The sequence below is a fragment of the Cyanistes caeruleus genome, chromosome 9 (genome assembly GCF_971803275.1).
Source record: "Cyanistes caeruleus chromosome 9, bCyaCae1.hap1.1, whole genome shotgun sequence".
NCBI classification, from domain to species: domain Eukaryota; kingdom Metazoa; phylum Chordata; class Aves; order Passeriformes; family Paridae; genus Cyanistes; species Cyanistes caeruleus.
In genome coordinates, this window is record NC_141709.1 from 27,298,916 (window position 1) to 27,324,168 (window position 25,253).

At 37.5% G+C, this 25,253-nt stretch overlaps 1 protein-coding gene across 2 annotated transcripts in view; it reads right to left on the bottom strand.

The window, feature by feature from the left end:
- Positions 1–25,253, bottom strand: part of SPATA6 (spermatogenesis associated 6) — a 44,790-nt gene that overhangs the window by 15,488 nt on the left and 4,049 nt on the right. The window contains exons 2-10 of one of the 2 annotated variants that reach the window (XM_086841865.1): positions 21,671–21,808; positions 20,249–20,297; positions 19,538–19,579; positions 18,080–18,204; positions 13,802–13,882; positions 11,696–11,974; positions 10,012–10,099; positions 8,321–8,361; positions 7,027–7,202 (exon numbers count right to left, since the gene is read on the bottom strand). In XM_086841865.1, the coding sequence (XP_086697991.1) occupies positions 7,027–7,202; positions 8,321–8,361; positions 10,012–10,099; positions 11,696–11,974; positions 13,802–13,882; positions 18,080–18,204; positions 19,538–19,579; positions 20,249–20,297; positions 21,671–21,808 (1,019 nt within the window). Of the gene's footprint in view, positions 1–7,026; positions 7,203–8,320; positions 8,362–10,011; positions 10,100–11,677; positions 11,975–13,801; positions 13,883–18,079; positions 18,205–19,537; positions 19,580–20,248; positions 20,298–21,670; positions 21,809–25,253 lie in introns of both variants that reach the window. The other variant, XM_086841864.1, reaches the window with a different exon arrangement.

Sequence of the window (25,253 nt, forward strand, 5' to 3'; positions counted from 1 at the left end):
TCAAAGACTTCACATACCTTCTTCTAAAAGAATGTAAAATGGTTTGAGAATTTTGTTAGGGTAGGAAAGCACTGCTTTTAGAGAAACAGAAGTCTGAGTCCCTTAAGCAGAAAGGAATGTTCACTTTCCTAATGCAGTCAAACCCCATTTGATGTTCTGCATTATGATGCTTGTGCTTTACCACCTGTTCTGAAAAAAGAACCCACTTTTTTTTTAAAAGAAGACAGGTAAGGGAAAGGGTCTGCAGTGATACTATCATCTTACGGCTTCCCATTAGAATTTACAACATTTACTGATATTAAAGGACCTCTGAAATGCATGTTTAAAAATCTGCATCCTAGATGCACTAAGAGTGAGTCATTTCCCATTTGACAAATAAAAGATAGAGCCATGAAGTCATGGCATTTTCCCTTATTTATACAGCAGCTGCTGTTCTTCCAACACTCAGGTTTCTTGCTCTGAGAAGTTGGAATACATTGCCTTTGGGAAATAAATTTTATGAAATTCGTATGTAAGATTTCAGGTCATTGTTATTAATCGTAAATTTACAAATATCCTTTGAGATAAATGTATTTACTTTTGGGGAAAAAAAAAAAAAAAAGAAAACCCAGCCTGCTATTGTATTCAGCTAGAAAATACATGGCTATGTCTGCATGAAGAAGATTTAAGTACTTAATTTGAGAACTATTAAATTCTTTCTCCAGGTGATTTTATGGATCAATCCACTAGTGTGCGCTGTGGTATAACAAATGTTGGCCCCTCACACAGACCCCAAACTTCATTTACAAAAAAAAAAACAAATTAAAAAAAAAACCCAAAAAACCTTAAGTGTGATTAAAAATGGTATCAGCTTCTTTTTAATTAGCTTTTCTAGTATTTTTATTGTCTAATTTTAGCAACAACTATAGGCTCTAATCCACGTTTAAAGAATAATGTTAATATTTACCAAAGAAGTACAAACTGAAATAAAATCATGCCTGAAACACAACAACCATAATCTGAAGTGAAACCTTTTTATATTCTGACTCTCTTATTGGAAATACTTTATCAAACGGGCTTTACTGCACAGCTTCTTGGAGTATAAATAAAGGGATTCTATTTGCCCAAAATCACCAGTAACAACTCTTTAAAATGAACAGCTACTTATTTATGTGATTAAAGTGTCACTATCATATTGCAGTGTTCAAAGGAAAGTCATTTCATTTCAATGACTGTTTGTCCTGATAAACGAAATAAACTTCTACAGCTGTATTCTTTGTCATACTTTCAATTTTCCCTGGGACTTGCAAACATTCTGCAGTTACATCAGTTTAAATTGTTTATTGATTCCAATAGATTGTATAAACACTTTGGAAATATAGCTCAGTGACCTAGAAAAAGCCAGATCAATCAGAGAACTTTTCAAGATTAATTTCAAAGATGTTGTGTTGAGTCCGATCAAGGAAACAGAACCATTTTCCCTTGTAATGTGACTAAAAGGCATTTATTTTCTTTTATGAGATAAGGATTTTTTAAGGTCATACTGACAACATCTACCTTGATGGAAAAAAAAAAAAAAAGAAGCCAAACAGATAGTGTAGATTTTGTGCTAAAGATGATTTTCATGTATAATTTTATCCATTAGGATGAAATACTCCATTAGAAATGCAAACAGGATACATCCACCCATGTACTCTACTCAAACAGCAGCCTGCAAACTTGAGAGCTGTAATAAATAGGAATTTTTAAATGTCAGACAATCCAATCATCCACTTGCACGTAGCAAAAACATTAATATCACATTTCAGCAGGAGATATTAATACATTTCACATCAGCAGAATTAATACCAGAGCCTTGTGCAGAGCACTTGCAGTGGCTCTCGTGACCCCTTCCCCCAGCAGAGCACCTCCCTGCCTTGGGAACAATCCTGTGCATGCGGCCTCCACAGAATCCATCAGCTTCAAAGACACAGTCCTCACGCTGAGCAAAACCACATACAAGGACAAACTATCAGAGGGAAGAAATCAATGGAGTCCTGTAGTACCAGATTCACAGCTGCAGAGAACACCACTGTACTTGGGGGGAAGAGAGTGTAAGAACACTTAGAGCTGAGTAGAACCTGAAAAAACCACAATCTGCAAGAATTTGCACAAAAAAACCCCACCTCACATATTTTATATCTGTGCAGGTATTTATTCAGCATTCATAGTAGGGAAGGACATTGCTTTACTCTCATTTTAGAGGACTTGAGGTGGTAATTCAGCAGGATGAACCTGGTTTTCAGTGCATACTGGTCTGTGAGGAGGCACAATAGAAAAGCTGGGCTACACTTCAGGGTTTTCCAGGTCTATTTAGTCAAGCACACAATTTTGGTTTGCTTTTTCTTAAAGCGACCGATGGCTATGATGCAGCCCAGAAGTGTTTTAGAGCCTCTGTTTATACACAGAAGCCTGAATTGTAATGAAGTTATACCAACACAAACCCCCCACATTCTCACAATGTTGGAAGAGGAGGAGGGTGGTTGCTTTCACAGTAGCAGGATATTACTATGAAGCAGGAACAACCACACACACACAGGGCCTTAAATCAGAGCACAGAAGCCTAAATATTTGGAAGCAGAAGCTTACAGCTCAGCTGTGTACCAATTTTCTCTCCCTCTAAACCAAGACAGAAAAAAAAAAGGTAAAATTTCTCATGCTTTCTATGTAGCTTCTCTTTCTTTCAAAAGCCCTGTTTATATCTGGGCCTTGAAGCACTTGTGACACGTTCAGTACTGAGTTCTTAAATCAGTAAATGCTTTTTTCCTCTTCCTTTTCATATCCAGCCCTTAAGACTGTGGCAATATACATCATTTAGAAAGAAAGTTAATGGCAGACAGCTTCCGAAATTTCAGTGAAAGTCAATACTCCAGCTAAGCAGTTGCTCCCAAAAGGTTGAAGTCATTCTGGTACTAAATCATTAGTATGTCACAAATTGGCTGCACCTCCTTATGCTCTTTGCAAGATTTTCCATTACCTTCTATCTTCTCTGAATTTATTAATTTATACACAAAATGGCTCTGACAGCAATCAATTTCGAATTTACTTACTGCTGCAGCAAAATCAACCAATGCAGATGACAAATAGTACAGATGTTGGTCAAAAATATGAAAGAAGGGTTAGGTATTGCTCACTTTTGCAGAATGTAGTATGAAATAACTGACTTTCAAGTGCTGATTCCAGAAGTTAATATTTAAAGGATACAAAAGAAGTAAACTTTCCCAAGAGGTGAGATTGGTAAACCCAAAACATTCCTATAAAAGTAAATTGCAAAAATCAGAAGTAATGACTTTTAAATGGCTAGAAAGAGACAGGAAACCAAGGTGCAGGCTCTCTTGAGATTTCTTGATCTGATTTCTTTTTCCTAAGAAACCTGCAATATTTTTCAGTGTTCTACTTTGTAGCAGAAGTTCTCAAAAGTTCTCTTAAAGCATACCCTCTCACAGAAGCAAGCCCTGTCTCTGGATGCATGCCAGTCTCTAAAATACCAGGTGAACCACCTGTTTCTGCTTTTTGCTGTGCAATAAAAATAACCCCTAAGATCCTGGCATGATCGTTTTCAAGACCACTGAAGCCAAAATTTCTGGTAACTGGTGTTTTCAAGGACTTCACATAGGATCTACTATTTCATTAATATCTATTAGTATCTTTCATTATATCTATCACTGCCAATATCTAACTTCATGCTGTTATTTCCCTAGGACTAGGAAAATGAGAATAAGAAAAGATGGTAGTAAAACAATAGAGGACTATTACAGAAGGGCATCCGATCCAGACACTTAACCTCTGTCTCACTTCAAAGAGAACTCAGGTTTTTGTTAAATTTTATAGCAGGTAAGATCACATACCAGCAGCATAACCAGGAGAACATGAAAAAAGCTATCGAACTGCACTTCAATCTGGAAACAAAAGCAGAAGCAAGCTATTTCCAGAGTAGGAAAAAGGCTCCTTTGATCCCAAATGCACGAGAAGTAGCTTTGCCTCTCACATAACAGAAGCAGTCAAATACTCCTATGATTGTTGTAGTCTCTTGAGGAAAGGATTTTTCTTGTGCCAGCACACAGCTCTGTTCAAAGGACTTCTTGACCTTATGGAATCCATCTCACTATTTCTCCTTTTCTTTCTGACAGGTACTTTGCTGCAGGTTTCAGTGCTGCAAGGAAGGCTTAGCTTGTAAGTCCCCAAGAAAAACCCCATCTTCTAGGAGTGCATGAGGATGTCTGTGCACCATGAAAGCAAGGACTGGACTCCAATTTTGCTTTCCTGAAGCAGCACTGAAAGGGCAGAGTATGAATACTCTTTCCACATCAGGCCACTGATCTCTGCACAACCAAGCAAACAACTGCCTTGGCACACTGTGGGACACAGGGTGGAAAACTCGGGGGTCTGGGAGTGCCACTGGTCTGCACAGGAGCTGCAGCCAAACCTACAGAATCATGGAATGGTGAGGGCAGGAAGGGACCTCTGGAGGGTTGTATGGCCACATCACTCTGCTGAGTGTCAGCTTCCAACATCAGCAAATGCCTCCATAAAGAAAAATGTAAAAAGAAAGTATGAAAAATCAATATTCAAAACTTGGCTGTCTTGTTCAATAGTAAATCTATTTACAGTTCTGCTTCTGACTGAAATCCCAGAGGAAAGGGGAAGAGGATTGATTTGTGGTGTCTCTAGCATGCTCAAAGAAAGGGACTGAAAACTGCCAGGGAGGATACAAAAGGGCTCAGAGGACCTTGCACAAGACCCCAATTTCTGTCTCACTGAAAAGTATTGCAGTGGTTTAACAACCACACAGCAGGGCTCTGGGAGGTACTCCCAAGAAGGCAGACAGTCACTTCATACTACTTTTTAAAAAAGAAAGGGAAAAGAGGGAACTAAAGGTCAAGGTGGGGAGTCAAGTTTCATATTGACTGTGGGTTGACTAGCATTAAAAACAGTAGCCTGGATATGCTAAGCAATTTGTCTTTGTAATTCAAAATAAAATTGAGGAAATAAACAACAAATACTGTGAGATAAGACTCCATATTCTTTCAATTACACTAACACTGCTTTTCTTTCAGTGCACTGATTTCCTCTGTATTTCTATGATCTGAACAGCAGCGTTTGCATGCATTTCCAAACACTGACCTCTAAACCATGTTTGTCATTCCAAGTATAACTCTCAGTACACAATCAGCTAAAACCATTGTTATCTCAGCAGCATGAAACAGAGATCAATTTTTTTTTTGACTATGCCCTTTATTTCTCATTTTGATTTTTTTTTCTGATGACAGAAGTAAATGGTTACATATTTTACATAAAGAGATGTTACAACTCTGAAGAGCTGAGAACATTTCCTTTAATAAGAAGAAAAAACATAATTTCACAAGATCAGAAATCTCTTCTGGAGAGAGGCTCATAAAGAAAAAAGCAAGAACATTCAGACAAGCTCAAGATTAACTGGCAGACGACTGAATCACTATGCATGTAACATCAGCTCACAACATACAAGACTTTCCTGCTATCAAGAGAAGGCACCCCATCAGCTCTAAATAAAATGTCTATACAATTTAGCCCAAATCACTCCAAAAGGAGTCCAGCTGAAAAAAGGATAAAAAAGTTACCATGATAATATCTCCTCCCCAGATATGGGTAACTAATGCACAAACATTGTCAGAGGAGAGTGGGGAGGCAGACAAGACGACAAAGAAACCTCCTTCAAACCCAGATACATCCTAATCTCTGTGTAACACTTCTCAAGATACACTATTACACAGAACAACTAACAAACAAGTTTTCAAGCAGAGGAAGATGTTAAAACACCAACTTGATCTTTGTGAGTATTAAAAATTCAGTCCCCACCTGCCATCTGTCATTTTTCTTTTTAAAGAAAAAACTGAGACAGTTTTTGTGTTTTGGAAACAAGCATTAGGCTGTGTGTAGGCTGTAAAATGCAACCTGCAAGCGTTGACTTACTTGGTACTAATGGTAACAGTGTGAACTGGTCACCAAAGCACATCTTCAGCATTTAGGACAGGTCATCAGTTTAATCCTTAGTTTCTCCCAATTATTTTATCTATTTGCTTACTCAGGACTAGCTTTGCATACAGTTTTTCTGTTCCCAGAAAGCCAACCAGTAACTTGTTACTTGAATGTACGAGAGAAGCACCAAGAACATGTTCTACTCAGTGGCAAGCAGGAAATACTCTCCTTGAAGAACTGGAGGGCTTAAGCATGAAATCATTTGCTGCTTTTTTGACATTTCTTCCATTCCACCCTCATAAGACACTGAAGCTGGGAAACTGGCCCAAAATATTAACCTAGGGACTGAAATCCACTGAATTAAAGGATATTTGAAACAGTCCCCAACCCAGTCCCACTGGGGTCAGTGGACATAGCTAAGAAAAACAATTGAAATATAACAATTAATTTACACAGAATAGTGGCAGAGGTCCACACTTCAACTCAAAAAATCAAAACCAAAATCTTAGGATGTCAACAAAGTGAAAAGATTTAAAAATAACACACTGAGTAGATTAAGGCTAGCCCAAGCATGTTATGCACTCCAGTCACACATGTGAGTACAGCACAGCCCCAAGTACGTGCTCAAAAACACCTGTGAGAAGTCAGATGGCAAAAACGTTTCCAAGTACCTACTGCAAAGTTTACTTGCCATTTTTACATATCAGTATTTACATTCCTGAAATTCCAATTGTCTTTGCAACAGTGATGATTCATTTAAGTGATGATTTATTCATTCTCTGTTCCAGATGGACATTGGCAGCCTAAAATCTGGGGTGTCACTATTCCAGAGATTTTCACTGCCATGTTACTAGGACTGTAATCATCAAGCAGAGAGGTGATGGCAAACACAGCAAAAGTCAAACAACAACACAGCTGTTGCAGGAAGATTTTTCAGTCTTTTTTTCAGCCCTCACACTTCCAAACATGCAAACTACAGTCATGCAGGCACTGTTATCATTGTCTCATGTTCCTAATTCCAGAGTGTCACAAACAAAACCAGGGCATTACCTTTCCCTGAGAGAAGATCGATTCAGCACAGAACTTGGAGAATGCTCCTGACCTGCTGGAGGTGCTGAACGCTCCAAAGAAGCAGCAGAATGGGACTCCCTGTTGGATGGATCTGGGCTCACATCTTCCTTGCAAAGAGCAGAACTGTCCAAGCCTTTTCCACTGGTAGATTTTGCCTGAAAAATACCCCACCAAACTAAAATTTATTACAAATATCAAGATGTACAATTTTCATGCTTTTATTTCTCAGCCTGAAAGGTTAAACATTGTATATTCATTCAGGAATATCTATCTGCTGGGGAAAGAACAAGAACCCGAATTTCATACAAAAATCCATGGCCTAAAGTAAACCAACAAGTCTCAGAGGAATTTGTTGGTAACTAACACACCATCTTATGTGAAACTACTGCAACAGCCCTTTTACCAACTTTTCTGAGTGCACAGCCTAAAGGCTTACCCTCCCCAGGAATCTGACAGATTCAGAATAATGCCTGAGAGTCTAAACAACCCAATCCAGAACAATCCAGAGGCAGCACAATATATTAGACTCACATGGTAAACAGAACTACAGTCCTCGGTAATAAAAGTTCAGACTCTGAGAAACGTATGCTTAACATATATATCAAACTTTACCCTCATAATTCTCTTTCTTTCCTCCTCCCTAGAAAGAAAAAACTCCCTTTCCTCAGTTTTCCCAGCCATTAGGAAATCTAGGATGGCACACATAACTAAATGCCTAAACCCACTATTTTTGCAGTACTTCAGGAACACAGGCAAAAACAACTAAGTGAGGACATAAAGAATAAAACCTCCCAGACCCAATCCAACCCTGAGATTAATCTTTAGATTCTTTTAATACAGAAAGAAGCTAAAATCTGAAAAAAGAAAGGATGTGAAATAACACAACAGTGATTTCCTAGTACTGCCAGTGCCACCTTTGCACACAGTTCCAGAATGAAGAATGCTCATAGAATAACTGGAAAGGCAAATGCTAATGACCTTTAAAGGCTCCTCTATGGCCTTGCTGCAAGCCTTAATGCCAAGGAAAAGCAAATTCTGTATGTGCAGGCATAAGCATCTTTGAAGAGTGCTAAGTTTCCTTCTACTGTTTGTAAATAATCTGTCAGCAGACCTTAACCAGCCTAGATCAAATTTAAAATATCCTTTTTCTTGCTTTTGATACTACAGTGGATAAAGTTTTAAAAATACCTATGCAAGACAATCCAAGAAAGACTGGGAAGCTTGGAGCTTCCCAAAAAACAGTGTGTAAGCAAAAACACTTCAGAGTACTCACTTCAGTTTTCCTGGGTCTGTAGCTGTTGAGAGGGGAAGGATCTGGAGAAAGAGAAAAGGTCCATGACAGAAGAAATCAAAAAGATACTTGCATTTCCTAAATTCTATGAAATCTTTTACAAAGCATCCTATCTGTCCTTACAAACAAAACTAAAACAATTTATTATTTTACCTCATTGTATTTCAGGAAATTACCTTCTTTAGCTGAAAATCGTACCTTCCCATTGAATGCAATAGTGTTTGCAATAATGAATCAGTGTAGGTACCATCTTCTGCACAGACAGAAGTAGCACATTTTGTTACACTATTTTTGCTTAAATCAGTATCAAAATAAGCTCTACCATTCCCAAAAATTCTCATGTACATTCCTCTACCTTACTAATCCTCTCTGAAAAAATTTCCATGTGAGCATTTCTCCTTCCTCTTATCACCTCTGCATTCCTTCCTTCACCACTGACTCACAAACATGAATACAAAGCCCAGGGAAACCCATGGAGAAACTCTCAGGCCCCTACTGGGTTAGGATTTTTCACCAGTGTCAATATGCACCTCATCCCTGAGGAGATGACATTAAATCTGCTTTCTTCATCTGGTATACCAGTTTGTACTGAACAGCCTTGTGACCCAGGAAAAGCAAAAAGAGACTAAACTGTACTGTCTGCATTAAGATTTTTAATCCTAGGGATCTGTTCTTTTCAGAAGTTAAAGTTAAGCCTCATGGCACAGGCAGGTGACCACAGAATCCTCTGGATATTAATAGTGAGGTAGATCTTGGTCTCCCAAATACTGGCCAGAAACCACCAGCTCATTTTGTAAGTGTGCAATAGAATCAGATGATCTGGTCTGTTCCATTATCCAGCTATCACAGACTGGAAAATCTGTTCCTAAAGGGGATGTGAAACCTTTAAAATCCAGCACCCAAAGCAACGACAAAGAACGAATGTAAAATAACATGTTCGTAATGATTTGCTGTATAACAAATTATAATTAGTGAGGAAATGAAATAAAAATGAGGCAAAGCACACATAAACAAATACTGATGAGATTCATTAAAACCCTCATATTGTAAGACATTCAATAAAATCAAGCTTTAGGGTGCTTTCTTAAATTTCTGGTCCCACACTTTTTATTAAACTCTCACTTACTGAAACCAAAGGATATATTTTGTATTTTGGATACAAAGCAGATATTGCAGCACATCCTGGATGCTCATTAATAATGGTAAATCACTGATTCACTGCTCATAGATACTGCTGAAATAAGCATTATTAATTTTTTAATTTTTAATTTTTGAAGGAACAGAGCCCCTGAACTTCAACATAATCCATACTCCAAGTCTGATCAACACACCCACAACCCATGGTGCAGATTTTCTCCACCATTCAAGTCAACAAAAAAGTAGAGTGAAACAGAGCACTTGTCTGAGCTTTGGAATTCTCTCCTATTTTCCTATCATGTAGAACTGTGTTCCAAGCTTCATGAGGTAAAGAACTGTTCAAGGGCACCCTCTGAAGCAGTAATTTATTCAGCATTCTTCATTTCCTATGAAGAACTAACAGCTTTTTCTCCATGTCACAGACTGACATTTTCATAATGAATAAAAAACCAAAGTAATAATAAAAAGCCCCAAATAAAACTACTTCCTGCAGAAATCAAAAAGCATTAATGAGATATATAGTAGAAAATACTGACCATGGGGTGCCTTGGGCCAGGCTTCTTCTGCGTTTTCTCGCAGGGAACACCAGGGATGAAGTTTAATGCCAGGACTTGGTTGTCCAACCTGAAGCAAAAATACTGTTAAAATGCTCAGTATCAGATGTATCAATTCCTTTTTTTTTTTCTGGTTTTGTTCATAAGACCACAACTAGTACTTTCGAAAATATTTTACTTTATTTAAATACTATTTTAGACTATTTTCATAGCACTTGGTTAGTGTGCATTATTAGCATTACTGTGCATGAACAGAAATGGTGCTAGAAAGGTCTAAAAAACTCTGAACATCCTGTTTAAAGAAAGGCAAAATACAGATAGTTTCTCCATCTGTAATGTCTGCAGTCTTTTTAAACAATTCCTGGTATCTCATATTTATTCTAAACAGCTCAGAGCTCACCAAGAGAGATCTGAATCTCTTCCTAATTAAAAAGTTACATTTAATATAATCCAATTTTGATCTTCATGTAACACAAAATCTCCAGGCCAAAAGAGTTCTCAGCAGTAAAGATTCCCTAAAAGAAGAATTCTCAATCTAGAAAGGCCATGACAGCTAGGACATGCTGAATTAAGAGACAAGCTTTCTCCTTTTTTTGTACAAACATAACCAAGCATTGAAAATCAATAATCAGTGTTAATGATACTATAATTAAACTATGAACTTCACCTATAGATCAAAAACCAGAAGAATTGAATAAAAGGAGTTGAAAGAAAAGTATTTGAGAGAAACAGTAGATTGATGAATAATTAATGACTTATTCAGGCTGTTTTGAATTTCTAAAAGGTAGGTATATGTAGAATAAAACTTGGGAAAGAATTCTAAACTTTGACTATATATTATTAATTACTTAGTACTGATACTAGGTAAAAAGGTAGAAGCAAACTATTCAACCACTAGATTATCTAACTGCTTGTGGTATGTGCCCAGAACTATAGAGAAATCATAATGTCACAGCACAGAAGATGAACAATCCCATTTCTGCCCCTACAAATTTGAAGTGATTTTCTATAAACAGAGAATTGTTCCAATACGAAGAAAAATTAAGAGGGGGGAAAAAAATGAGTATATTATCCTCCAGGTGGCTGGGAAACGTAGCTCTTTGATTTTAAAAGAGTTACACACAATTTCTTTAAATAAGTACCTAATTTCAGGACAATTTTTCATGTATGGCAAAATGTTCTTATGTTATGAACTCTAAGTCAAAGTGTTTGAGATGTAGCTCTGAGCAAAGGAAGTGTTCCAAAGATCACAGGATGCCAACATAAAAAAAAGTTGAAAGAGAGGAAGTGTAAGTGTTCATAATGTGACTAGACACTCTTTCTTTAAAGTCTTATTCAGGATTTTTTAATACTAATATCAATTACTTCCAAGCTGAATTTATACACCTATTATCCTGTCTAGTGTGCTGGAAGAAAAGAAATGGGGCCTCAGAGAATTTAACCAAGATATTCATGAAAGAATTTGATCTTTGTCTGTTACTAAAGCGGATAAAAGAAATTTTATTTTAGTTAATTTTACATTTAAATCATTCTGTGACAGACTCTTAAGGAGAGGAAAAATTATTCATCTAAACTAAGAGCTGAATGAATTTTTGGAGCGCTATTTAGTGAAAGAACAATATTTGAACTGAGCTTAAGCTGGAAGCACCTTGGAGCGAATACAAACCCGTCTGATGACAAAGGGAGGTTTGTCAGTGTCTCTCCTGAACTCGTGAGGCCCCAGGTTCAGGTGGGCCAGTCTCTGCCTGGCCTCCTCCGAGAGCTCGCACATGCGGCGCTTGGTGTACGGGGAGGGGGAGTGCGACTTGGAGGCGATGGTGGGCTGCTCGTAGCTCCTCACTACCGAGCTCTGCCTGCCCTTCTCAGCCAAAGGAGGGCTTTTCTTTGGTAGCTTTGTCTGCATTTTTATATTTAGGGCTGAATGATGCACCCAGTTCATATCAGCCTGAAGTGAAGAAGAGAAATTATCTGATTTGACAGCGTGTAGGATAAAGATCGCTGAATATAATGCAAACAAGGAACTAATAATTTTACTAGAAAGAGATGTCATGGCAGCTGAAGCTCCCCTCACAGAACTATAAGCAAACAGCAATTTAAAAAACAATGTGTTTACCATTTTCTCTGGAACCAAAAGGTTAAACACCTAGTACTACATGTTAGATGTTAAGTGTCTGATACTTCATTAGCTTTCTCACACAGTTAGAGGAGATTGTAAAAATTAAATTGAATTTTGTCACAAGTTCCTTTAACACAAAGTTTATCTGAATTAGCCATACACAGATTTGAGGCATATTTTCATCTATTTAAGCTTTTATTATAAAATTCTTACCCTTTGAATAAAAGGCATAAATTAAAATAGGAGCCCATTTAATAGTTTAAATTATATGCATTTAGAGTTGCCTAAAGCTCCAAAAGAAGTGCAACTACATTCTCTAAAATTTACATTTTCTTGAATGATGGTGAATGTACTAGTTCTTTACAGTGTAAAGTTTAGTTGAAAAAAATAATACTCTTCCTGTTAGAATTTTTTTTTTCAAGCTGGAGCTAGTTGACATTAGCCCTAAATCTGAATGTTACACGTACTGCTTTGGTTCAGAGGAACCCAGAAATAAAAAGTGCAGCTTGCCTTCAAGCCTTTCCCTCCACACCCAGCCACCAGCAAGGCTGTGTGCTTGTTTTGTATTGACAGAATGGGAATTTGGCAGCACAGAGACCACTCCTACCACTCCTCCTCTGAACTCCCACTGGTCCAGCATGGACCTGGCCCACACAAAGCCAGACCTAATTCTCTAAGACTAATCTCAGCTTCATCAGAACCATGGTGGTGCTGCTCCTGGCTTACACCACTTGTGAAGCTGGACCTTCACAGCAACACAAGCAAATTTGAGATGCCATTCATGGATACTTTTAGGAACAGTTTAAATTTCAAATCAAATTGCCCTTATTCAAGGCACCTTCACTGAAGCCACTTTTCTGACAATGACAATTTTCACTGATTTATAGTTCTTTTTCTGTCTCAATACATTTCATTTCCTAAATTTGGAAGAAACTTCTCATTGAAATCATTAGCAGTGCCACCAAGTTAAAGTCACCTAAGTGTCTTTGCACACAATCCTTCCTGACAACCATTCTCTTTCAGTGATGCTGCACCATTTTTCAATAGTACAGCAAAAAAGGGAGGATGTAAGAGTAACTTTACATGACAGCTTGTGCCAGAAATCCAAACCAAAATTCCAATCTGTGAGACCAGCAAAGAGTGATACTTCACCTTTAACTTTACTTGCTGCAAAAGCAGCATTTCCAGATTAATATAGGTGATAGCCTTTTTGACAAAAATCTGCATTTCCATTACTGTCAATGATACAGTTATGGAAAACAATTAAATTAATTGGTTCAGTTTAATAATGTACCTTCTCTAACTTCACCTAGTTTTCACTGTCTTTAATTTTAAATGTCAGTAACAAATGGTGAGAAGGCATCTTCCCATGTACAAATACACCAGAGACTGACACTTCAGCTGATCACAGAACACAGCAGCTGATAATTGTTTCAGATTCAAGGAACTCTCAGCATCTACTGTCATGCACCAAACCCACTCTTTACTCATACTTGATTAAAAATTTAATCAAGTTGTCAAGCACCCATGATACCTGCTTTAACCACAACAAAAGAATGAGGAAAGTTTGAAGTGAGCAGCACATGCAAAAACTGGAAGCAAGGCTATCAATATTAAATCTAGAAATTAAATTGTAAACAATTAAATTGTGCTAACCTGTATGTGACTCCTTCCTAAGCTTAACAGACTGTCTGAAATAAGGGAGTTTGTAGAAAATCTCAATTTTGGTGCAATTCCCTAGAAGAGAGACAATAATTGAACATCAAGCTCCAACTCAAGATAAAGGGTATCAAAGAGGTAAATGTCACCTAATGTAACAAACCATTCCTAATTTTCAGCCATTTCCTTTGTTAATTTCAGCCTTTAATAAAGATAATTAGAAAAGACAGAACAGCAATGGTAAATGTCAAGATGCTAACATTTGCATTTCTGACAATTCAATTACAGATGATTACTCTGCTTTCGTGCAACAATTAAGGTCTGACTTTTATTTTAATACACTTTTTTTGTCAAAAGCACTTTTAAAGATTTTTCATGCCATGCTATATGGCATCAATAAAAATTTCAGTCATGCTCTAGAAGTTTCATTAATGCTAACTCTGCAAACTTGTTTGAGAACAATCTCAGTTGTGCCAACACTTTTGTAAAAACATTTTGTTTAATCAGTCAATCACATTGCAAATAACTATTTCTTTGTAACAGTATGGCTAAGAACACCCTTCATTCTGTAATCTTGGGAGTAGTCTGATTTCTGTGGATGCCTCCCTTGTTCCATAACCATGTTCCACCTGCTCACAATCCCCTCCTGCCCATGGGGCAGCCCTAAATTGTCCTGCTTAGAATCAGTAGGGTCCAGCTGGGCCTCCTGGTGATGCACACACACAGCAATGGCCAGCATTTTTACATGCCTAGCAGCTTCTGTTCCACTCACCTTTTACTGCAGCCATGGCTAGGAACATAGCACCTCAGACAACTATTGTCTTTCTATTCACTGAGCATCAGCTAATGCATTCCAAATTTACTGGGTGTAAAGGACAGGGCTTACAACACATAACCATTATTTCCCAAACAGCAGCATTAAAAAAGGCATAAAAGAACTAAATGCCACATATGCTATAACAAGTGGCAATCATCTATGTGTGTCCTATACAGCTCTGCAGAATCCAGGAGAGAATCAAGTGCCCCCAGAAATTTCTACCCTTTCTTCTTTGAACATGGACAGAATTTGCTGCCTGAGGCATCTCAATGCACAGGCATTTGTGCACATGAACACACAAAATCACTGAGACATGAAAGGGAGCTGGGTCTGTTTGTGACTCTGTCCCACATCCATAAGAATTAGCAGGAACTTCATGAGTGAAGTCTATTGATGAACCAAACCATTCTCTACCACCTGCCTAAACACTGATTTCCCATTATGGGACATGATCTGGCCCCAGGATAGATTATGGAAATCAAATGACAAAAATGCCAAGAAAGCTCGGTCACAGCAATTAACAGAGTCCAGGATTCAATCAAGTTATGGCTTATAAAAGGGTTTTAAGCCTGATCACCTTTAATCAACTTGTTTTTATTACTAATGAATTGTCAAGTGCTATCAACAATTTAAAAAAGGACACATCAGAATTAGTAAGTCTATTATAAAACACAACAATAGAGCACCTACTGCTTTTACAGAGACTGGAAATAATTACAAAACTGTTAAGTGTTCATACCTAAACAATTACACAAACTATGGTTTCTTCAGAGAAATAGTCTGTGGAGAGGGAATATGAGATGGTATTTAAATGCACAAGCACGGATATGTCAAAAGCAACTCACAGGCCAAAGCCATCAGAGGATTTGCTCTGTTTTCTGTAGTTCCCAGATCAGGGATTGCTGTAGGATATTCAACACAGAATTATGTAAAGACCATCATATAGCCCCAAACACATCTGTAAATGAAAACCCAGCTGGAAAGTTTTTGGGATCCCTTCTTCTGCTTCTGGCTTAGTGGTGTCTGCAGTCCTAAACAGTTCTGCACCAATCATTAAACAGAAGAGACATAATATCAATTTGATCACAAAAAAAGTATAAAGGTGGTTCATATTTAGAAGAATGCAAGTCTAATATGTGCTTTTGACTGTAAGGAACACAAGTACAACTCTAGCTTAAAAAAGCATATATGAATATAACAGAAGGCCTTATACTGGCCTGTTAATGGAAGATAACATAACTAAAAAGAAACTGTTTTAAGTAATGTGGCAAATACTGCATGAAGGTGGGGAACAGAGATAAGAACATCTGTAAGAAATCACTACCACAGTCCAGGCATAAACATATTCTAAAAGGCAAAGGTTGCAGAGAAATACAGAAGAGCCAGCAAGAGCCTCAGCTGGGCAACACTGGACCAGGAGAGATAACTCGAGGCATGTCTTGTATGCACACTGAGTTTGTAAACCTCATAAGACATTTAGCCAGGGACATTATCAGCCAAGTGCCAGATTTCTGGAGGAGTTCTGATCCTCTCAACTTGGGATTCCTTCCAACTGGCAGATTAGCAGTGTTAATCAGACACTACTTGTCACTGCCTATCTGAACTCCACAACCGTAACCTTACTGTTGCTACCTTTATTTTTTTAATAAAAGACAAATTTATTTGGAATCAAAGTGCCACTGAAGCACAGCTGCCATTCAAAAATATTCAGCATCTCAGCTGGCTATAAATAACTTTTCAGGTGGGAAGAACATAGCTTCAGTAGCATAGGAATAATGGGAGGGTTCTCATGACCTTGTTTAACACTTCCTTTTGCTTAGCATTCACATCCAGCACTTTGTGCTGACAGACTCAGCAAGAGACACTTGCCAGTAAAGCTCAGGGAACACTGGGAGATGGAGGCACTTGAGACTGCATCTCTACTGGAGGTAAAAATCCCTCCACAGTTATTCCATTTGGCAAGTGAGGAGAGGAACAAGAAGTTCCTTTTGGGAGCCTCCCTCCAATGGCATCAATCACAGCTTCTGCATTATTCCTGAAAAGGGGGTCACTATGCCAAAATTCTCACTTAAACTGTACTTTCAAGCTATGGGAATGGAATGGAGTAACAAAGGCTTCTGCAGACCCTATTCCAGGGCAGAGATGGATTTTGTTTATGCTGCTCCCAAGGATATGGATGTTTGTGTCTTACAGCAGTCAACTTTTTAAAGCTACTGCAGTGTCATCATTCATCAGCTAGACATCCAAATTACTCTGACCAGATCTCCTCACAGTTTACAAATTATGGCACCTTCTCTTTATTAGAAAATACATAATTTTTGTTTTAAAGAACTCAGTTTGACAAAACCCATCAAACTCCCCTAGCAGCTCTGCTTCTATGAAGACTCACTATACATATACTCTGTTCACAAAAAAATCTAAAAACATTTAGCTAATACCACCTCATTTGTACCCACCTCCCTATTCTTCCTCAGCAAAGGAATAAAGTACCTATTCTATGAGCAGTATGAAAGCAAAACAGTCCCACCCCATCTCTTGAGCCACACCACGCTGCATGGGATGAGCCATAGCAAAGAGATACTACAGCCAAAAAATAATGGTTGTTTTTGCAGGGACAGTTTAAGCTACTGCAGAATCGGACATTTTGCAGCACAAAATCACAACTTTAATTCACTCAAATGTAACACAGCATTAGATACCAAATTAGCACTTCTAATTACAAGTGTCTGGGCAGTTTCCAGGTTGCCCTTTTAGGGGAAAGACTACACCAGCTAAAAGACACGAGTGAATTTAATCAGCATTTCCTTCTTCCCATGCACCTTTAGTCCAACCACAATGGACAGGGCAATTGAGTTATTTGCAAAATGTCCTGCCAATCCACCAGTAAAACTCCACAAAAACCTTAAAACACATCATCACCATCCTCCTTAAAGTGTGTTCCTGGGTTATGCTGACAATTAAGAATCAACTGTCAAACCTCATGAAAGAGCAATGTGAAATTAATTCATTTTCATTTAATATGTACTTGAGCCCTTATCTCCAGAAAATTAGCATTAATTCATTGCACTCATTCTGTCAATTAGCTGTTGTTCCAAAATGCTAGGGAGAGGGACCAAGGAGGAGGGTTGCATGGTTTCTGTTGAGAACCATGAAGTCAATATGCCATTTCCTGCATCCCTTCAGCCACCAGCTGCATCACAGATTAGACTGAATGGAGACATGTCATGGTGCCACACTGCAAACCAAGTGGAAACTAACTTTTCCACATTAAATAATTTCTTGAAGCATTTTGAAAAAAAGATTATACTTTCCCTGAAGTTCAACTGTGGATTTGTACATTCAACACCTTAAAATGGCAAAATCTGTCAGAAGTAATCGCTTTTCATTTGAAGCAGTTCAAGGGGTTTCTTCAGTGAAGCAGACTGTGTCATAAATACAATCCACAGACATTCACTCACTGTGAAAGACGGGGACCTCTTCATTAAAATCTCACGCACCAAACCACGGTGCCCATGGGTAAGCTTAGGGTCAGGGAACAGGAAATCTCTTGTATTTTCTTCGTACGTAGCGAGAACTTTTCCCACTAAAAAGAAAATATATACTTTAATTGGAAAATAGACAAAGCTGCACAGCACAGACACCACACACAGAGCCATGTTGAAACCAGGATAAATTTTGCTCTTTAGAAATTAACAGCATGGCTCTAAAACTCCTATAGCACTAGGAAATAACCTCATCAAGTTAAATCAGCAGCAAAAATGGGCAGAATCTACTATGAAACTATGTTTCAATGTTACTGGAAAAAAAATTAAAGACGATTGTGTTAACTGTTCTGTAACAGGCACATGAAAGGTTTTCTTCAGGGAACTTTTCAGGACTTTTCTTCTTTCTTTCCCTTCCATGCCACAGAAAAAAACCAGTATTTTTTTAATGGTAGCCAATTCCTTATGAAAAACTACTATTTCATACAACAGAACAGTAACAGCAGTAAGAAAGCAAAATAATTACTTCTAGATTTTCTCAATACTCCAGCTTCCTATTGCTAAAAAAAAAGAAAGCTTTTCTTTAGAGGTAAACCTTTCAGTGCATATTGAAAAAAAAGGTAACTTGTGCTGTTGCAGACATCTTGCTAGCTTATGCTGGGCTGTATCACACCTATGTCGCAGCCCTGAAAATAAATTCCTTATGCAAGATCCTTTACCTTCCCACAAAAAAAATCCCCATTCATTACATTTCTTCAAGTAAACAGTCTGATAAGTCACCTGAGAGAAGCAGTAGTTTCCTTGAAAGTACTAAGGACAAGTGACAGAGAGTGCTTTTAATACCACAGTTTCCAAATGAGTCCTCTTTAAAACTTGACTTTATTTCCAATAAAACGCAGATTTACATTATTCATGGGAACACTTGAATTTCATTAAAATAGATTTTTATAATCACACAAACCAATAACAGAAGTATGACAAATCGGTATTTATTATCTTCACACATCCCAAGAGACCTGTAATACTTATAGTGAGGATAAGAGTTTTCCCAGTGGTCACCATTAAAATGGAAGGAAAAAAAGTGTCACTCTGAGAACAAGATTATGCACTCTGAAATTTCACAGACAGCCTCTCTGCAAGTGAATTGTGATGCAGTTAATAATTATGCACTGGATCATTTCAGTTTATTTTCCATTTTTAAAATATTATCACTTTCCTAAGCCTGAGTATGGTACATTTAAATATTCAGTTATTATTCACTTTCAAGAATGAGATCCTCTTGATCTATTAACATTTTCTATTCAGAGGACTATTTGTTGAAGTGCTTTCTATGTTGTTTGTGTGTTGGAAAAAGTGATTGTGCTGTAATGGGCAATGTCCTCCTGGAAATTCACCTATTAAACTGCATAATTTATGAAAAGACTGATACAATACCTGGAGGAACGAGCTGTATTAGTTCAAGTACTGCTGTGTCAACTAGAACGGAAAAAAGTTTTTCATGAGTTAAAAAAAACACTAAAATGAAAATTCCCATAGTCAAAACCCCAGAAAAATGGACCACTTATTTAAGCTTCACTGCACTATTTCCACCACACCAATAATAAGATAAAATTAAGTACAGCTTGCATAAATATCATAGATGAACACAATGGCATTAGCAGGGTACTAAATCTGACTTAGTAAGTTCTATCTGCTGCCAAGTTTGTCCTCTTTTAAAGAAGATTATGCATGCTTTTCCCTCTTTACAGATAACTCCCACGTGAGGGTGCATACTCCTGCAGTTTGAGGTTGGGTCAGTGTCTTACCACAATTCATTATACACATGTAGCAAGACAACTTTCTTAAAAAAGAAAAGAATAATTTTACAAAAGTTGGAGGTTTATTCTTCTATAATTTGAAAATTAATCGAATAAACAACCACATAAATAAATCCACTACCCAATAACCAGCTGAACTTTCAATCACTTATGACTTTTAATCCTTTTCCTGTTCCAAAGAATGTAATATACATTTCTATTAGTTTTTCAGAGAGCAGGCTCCTGATAGAAAAACTATCACATACTTTAAACCTCCAAAACATCTTTAGAGCCCCTTTATGTGTGGCATTAATGGATACAATATAGTATACAAAAAAACAGAACATACACTCCAGTAACTTCATAAGGTCTCCAGGATCAACTATATTAGCAAATGCCTGAAAAAGAAACAAAAGTAACAATAACGATAATAATAATAATAATAATAATAATAATAATAATAATAGCAGGAATAATACTGGCACAGTCAAAGTATTCAAATGGACCACTGAGGAAAGAGAACGAAAAAAAAAACCTCAAAATCAATGCTCTTCCTTGCCAAGATGGTTTCCAAGAATCCTATCCCCACTGGAAAAATAAATGATAATAAAATTATCATTTGGAACATGATCAAATTCATTGAAAGCCAGCAGTTCTTGTTATATACTTTCTCTCCATAGAGCTCCCTCTCTGTATGTAAATAACAGAAATAATTTATTGTGAAGAGTTGAAGATGTAAAGGCAAGCACTGTCTAAAAAAATTTCAAGAGAGAAACATAAATTGCTGAATGTACTGCAGTTCTGATAGATCAATGTTCTCTAATTTATTATTAACACTTTAAGCTTCATTTTCACAGAGGTGACTTTTCAGATTCCTGTTCAGTTTTATTTAATGGAATCTTGTGTGAACAGATAGCAGGGAATAGGGCAGAATGTTGCACTGGATGGAGGTCCTCTACATTACACTAAAAACAGCATTCAGTACATTCCCCTTAAGAAGTTGGTGTTATTTTTGCCTTTAAAGAATGATGGTCTTTTCTACTCTTCATAGGTAGTGAAATTATCACTGTTTGTTTCTTACCCATTTTACCAGAGCATCACTCTGAACAAGTATACTCAGCCTGGTTTTCAAAGTGCTGGGGAATGCTTAAAGGAAAAGAACTAGAAAGGGCAAAGTATTATTATTCATGGGTAGTGAAGAAGCCAGATCATATCTGTAAGATACTGGGTTTCATTATCCCTGAGGTGCTAATAATGAAGCTAGTAGGGACTCAGAATATGTGATAAACAACTATAAATTACAGGGCCAGAGTACCAATCAGGGAATTCTGGTGACAAACCATGAAAGAAGTATCTCAAAGGGAGTAAGAAGTCACCAAAAAGGCCTGAGTTGCTATTTTATCTTTCTACTAAATTGAGTTGCCTCTCCTATATTGTACAGTCTCTGTTCTTCACCTTGCCATAATTTTTAGAACAAAAACATTCAGTCCCTTTCAAGCCAGGAAAACAGACACTGAGGAAGGACAGTTCATAAAAGAATCAACTAACACCTAAAAAGTCTCATCATACATTAGAATCTTCAGTACACATAATTCTTGAGCCCCCATATGGATAATAGAGGCACACCCCTCCTCTGTGCTAAGGAGAAGCAGGAGGTAAAATACTGCTCTGCTCTCAGTGTGATAATTTGTGCTCATGGGTTTTGCAGACAATTTTTGTGGAATTTGTGATGGGGTTTATTTGGGTTGTATCAGCCCTTGACATATCTTACCTTTTCAAATACTAGTCTTTCTTGAAAGAAGAGTGGGAACACTGCAGGGACACATTCAGTTTTGTTGTACTGCCCAAGTACAAAGACTCCAAGATAAAGTTCCTGTTTGTCTTTCAGCAGCACTCCAGGACAAGTTATCTGTAGAAGTAACACACTCATTAAACAAACTGAACTTTAGCTAGACAAGCAATGGCTGTTTTCAAGATAAAAAGAAACAGTCAGGGCTGAAATGGTTGATTTGTGAAAGTCAGGATATAACAGACTAGAGCAAAAAAAAATATTCTCTAAAGCAATTCTATTTGCACTGACTGGCCAGCAATAAAAGTCACCATTTTAAAACAATTGGGACCAAATTCTTCTTGCTTAAGTAAACAAACTCCATTGTCTTCAACCAAAACTGAAACCCAAAGCCAGTTTAGTACAGTTCAAGGCATGTGCTGACTGTGTAAGGCATAATCATCTTCTATATGAAGATTCATGTAGAATGAAGCCTACATGATCCCAACACACAAAACCCCACCCAAACTTCAGCCTAACTGAATGAAGGTGATAAATTTACATGCTTATATATCCATATTCTGTCCAGCCACCAGAAAGAGCAAGTTTATTGGCAAATTTTCTGCAAATGAGAAAAAGCAACTGTTGTTCCATTACTACCAGACACATTTCTTCCTTTCTCTGGGAAGTTTGGCCATCTTTAAACTCAGAGCAGGGAAGGCTTCTTGCCAGGCTGCCACATATCTCTCAACTTTCTCTGCATAATTCTTAAATTCCTTAAGTAAGAAGTCAGTCTGTTTTTAAAGCTCTGATTGCAAGAATGTACATGACTCATTGCAAAACTATTTGCTATTTTCTCCAAGCCACGTGGATTTATTTTATTTTATTTCCCTGACAGAGAATTGACACCTTTCTCTTAAGGTCTCATGCTCTTTTATGTCAGCATTAGAAATACGAGGTTGTCTCTTCCAACATAAGGTTTCTGGAGAAAGTGTTCAGACTTTCAAATGCCAGGTAGAAAGACAAAGGAGGAAAGTGATGGCAATTAAGTGGTTTGGTTACAGTCTCCTACTCCCAAGTGAACATTTTACTTGAGAAATCCTAACTGGATTTAAAAGAAAACTACATAAACAGCAGGAAAACAGGTGCAAGAACTAAATGGAAACAATGTGTGATAGATCACTACAGATAAAGTGTAAGGTAAAAAATAGTTCTACTCATAAATACCTGAGAAGAATAAAAAAGGGTTTCCTCTCCATGTAAATGAGGGTTTCAAATCTACAAGACAAGTGCCAGAATAATGGATAACCCAATTGAAACAGTCTGTCGAGCATTAAACAGCTTGTATGACACTCATGCAGTTGCAAGTGTGAACAGGAGTGAGAGACAGATTTCATTCATACAAGGAAAGATCCCCCAAACTACATAGTACATGTCATATCAGCTTTACTTCTCACTTTTGTCTTCGACATTTTTGTAGAATTTACAACCATTTTTAGCTGGAGTTTTGTGCCTTTCACCCTAGAGAAGGGAACCAATGTTTGCCTGTCTATTGAGATGAAAAGTAAGAGATGTGAAGATGCTGGAATGGGGCAAACCTGCCAGCAACAGGTGCCTTTTTTTCTGGCTATCCTGTAAAAAGAGAACAAAATCTTACAAATGAGCATGTGGGCCAAGATAGCACACGTGGAAACTTGTGATTCTACCACCCTGGAGATAAACTGCACAATTCATTACCTGTGCTGGGACCCCAAATCTATGTGGCCGTGTAACTTTAAAGCAGTTCCAAAAATGAATGACACATGCATATCCACATTTCATGACACCTATTCTGTAACATGCAGATCTGCATAACCCTTGGGAGAGAAACTGAAGCACTCATCTGACTGCAGACTGCTCCAGCAGGATAAAGGACTATTTTAAAGACGCTAATAGTGTTATCTATGGATCAGCTAAGGAAGAGGGTATCAGTGATGCAATTAACTGACCTCACAAGCAACCCCAAGGACCATGAGGAATTTCTAGGAGAGTGTTATCCTGGACATCTCTGATAAAAGTTTCCAGGGGTCTGGAAAATGTGCACCAACCCCACTGCCAGGATATCACAAATAGCCATAAAGAAATCACTGAATTAAAGCTCATGGAAAAGGGCAGAATTCTACTGATCTTAACTCTCTGGAGCACCTACTACAAACAGCCCATGGCAGGATAAACCAAACTAAAAAACTACTTAGTCATTAAGTAAGGCCTTCCATTTGAGAAGAGAAATGAAGAAAACTATCAGCAAGACAAACCAAAGAGCCAGTGGACTCAGATCAGAGAATATCCTGGAATTTCATTAAGTCAAAGGGAGCAAAACCCATCTGTATCCTAAAGCAAGGGAAAAACAAAGAGGACAGAACTTCTGACACAACTGGAGAGACTTCAAAGAGGATGGAGAAATATGCAGAGCACTGTAAAAAGGGCAGGAAAATAGATCAGAAATTTGGACAAGACTTTGGTCACAAATAAAGCAAACAAAGGGAGAATTAATGGACAAAGCATAAATCAGCCAAAATGTGAAAGCTAACAAATCGATGTCCCAAACACAACTGAATGTTTTGCCTTCGTTTTAAAAAAATTTAACACAGGGGAAAAAGACAACTCAAAGAATTAAATGATGGAAACAAAAGTCACCCAAATATGCACTAGGCCTGAACCAAGAAGCCACAGGGAGGCTGAATCATCTTCAGGACACGCTGTGAAAGAATGTAATTTTTCTTAAATGAAACGTAATGAAAACAGGGAAGGTAGAATTTCCTGAAAAATAGCCACCATAAGGACCACGTGAGACAGAGAGATCTGAAAACTGATGACCCCATTGATCAAAATATTTAAATATTCAAAAATAAAGAATAAGATATGGATGAAAACATCACTAGAAAAAAATCCAGCATGGTGCGTTCCATAAAAACGGATCAACCAAGCAAAATTCTACGTTTTCTTGAAAATCCATTTTCTGGATAAAGAATATCATATAGTACCACGAGAAATTATTATTTATGATGAAAAAGGTAAGAATAATTAGTTGACGTAATAATGAAGTAAAAAGTAAGAATAATTAGAGTTAGTATCGAAGGTGGTACAGAACTGGCCGAAGGATAGCATCAATAATGTGTAAAAAACAAGCTGAGGTTATCATTAAAAACATTCCTCTCTGTATACTGAGATTCATGTATTTTAACATTTTTTATGACTCTGACTCATATTAAGGTATATGGATGAGAGATGGGCTTTTTTCCCCCTACATCACCTAAGACAAAAGCAAGTCTCCATTTGCACTATAGGTTTCAATTCTGACTCTGATCAATGTAAATTCAAAGTGGAAGAGTAGCTCCTATCCCTAAGATTATTAGAAGGCTGGTGAGTCCATCACACAAAACACTACCAAAAATACCACGTTGCTTTAGCTGATAAAGATCAACTGGGAAATGAAAGAACTGCTGCCCAAAAAACACATCAAGTGAGCAAAAGGCAAGGAAAGAAATAATTCCTTAAGTGAAAAGCCAGCACTGACATTTGTGTAAGAGTAGTCTCTTTCCATTCT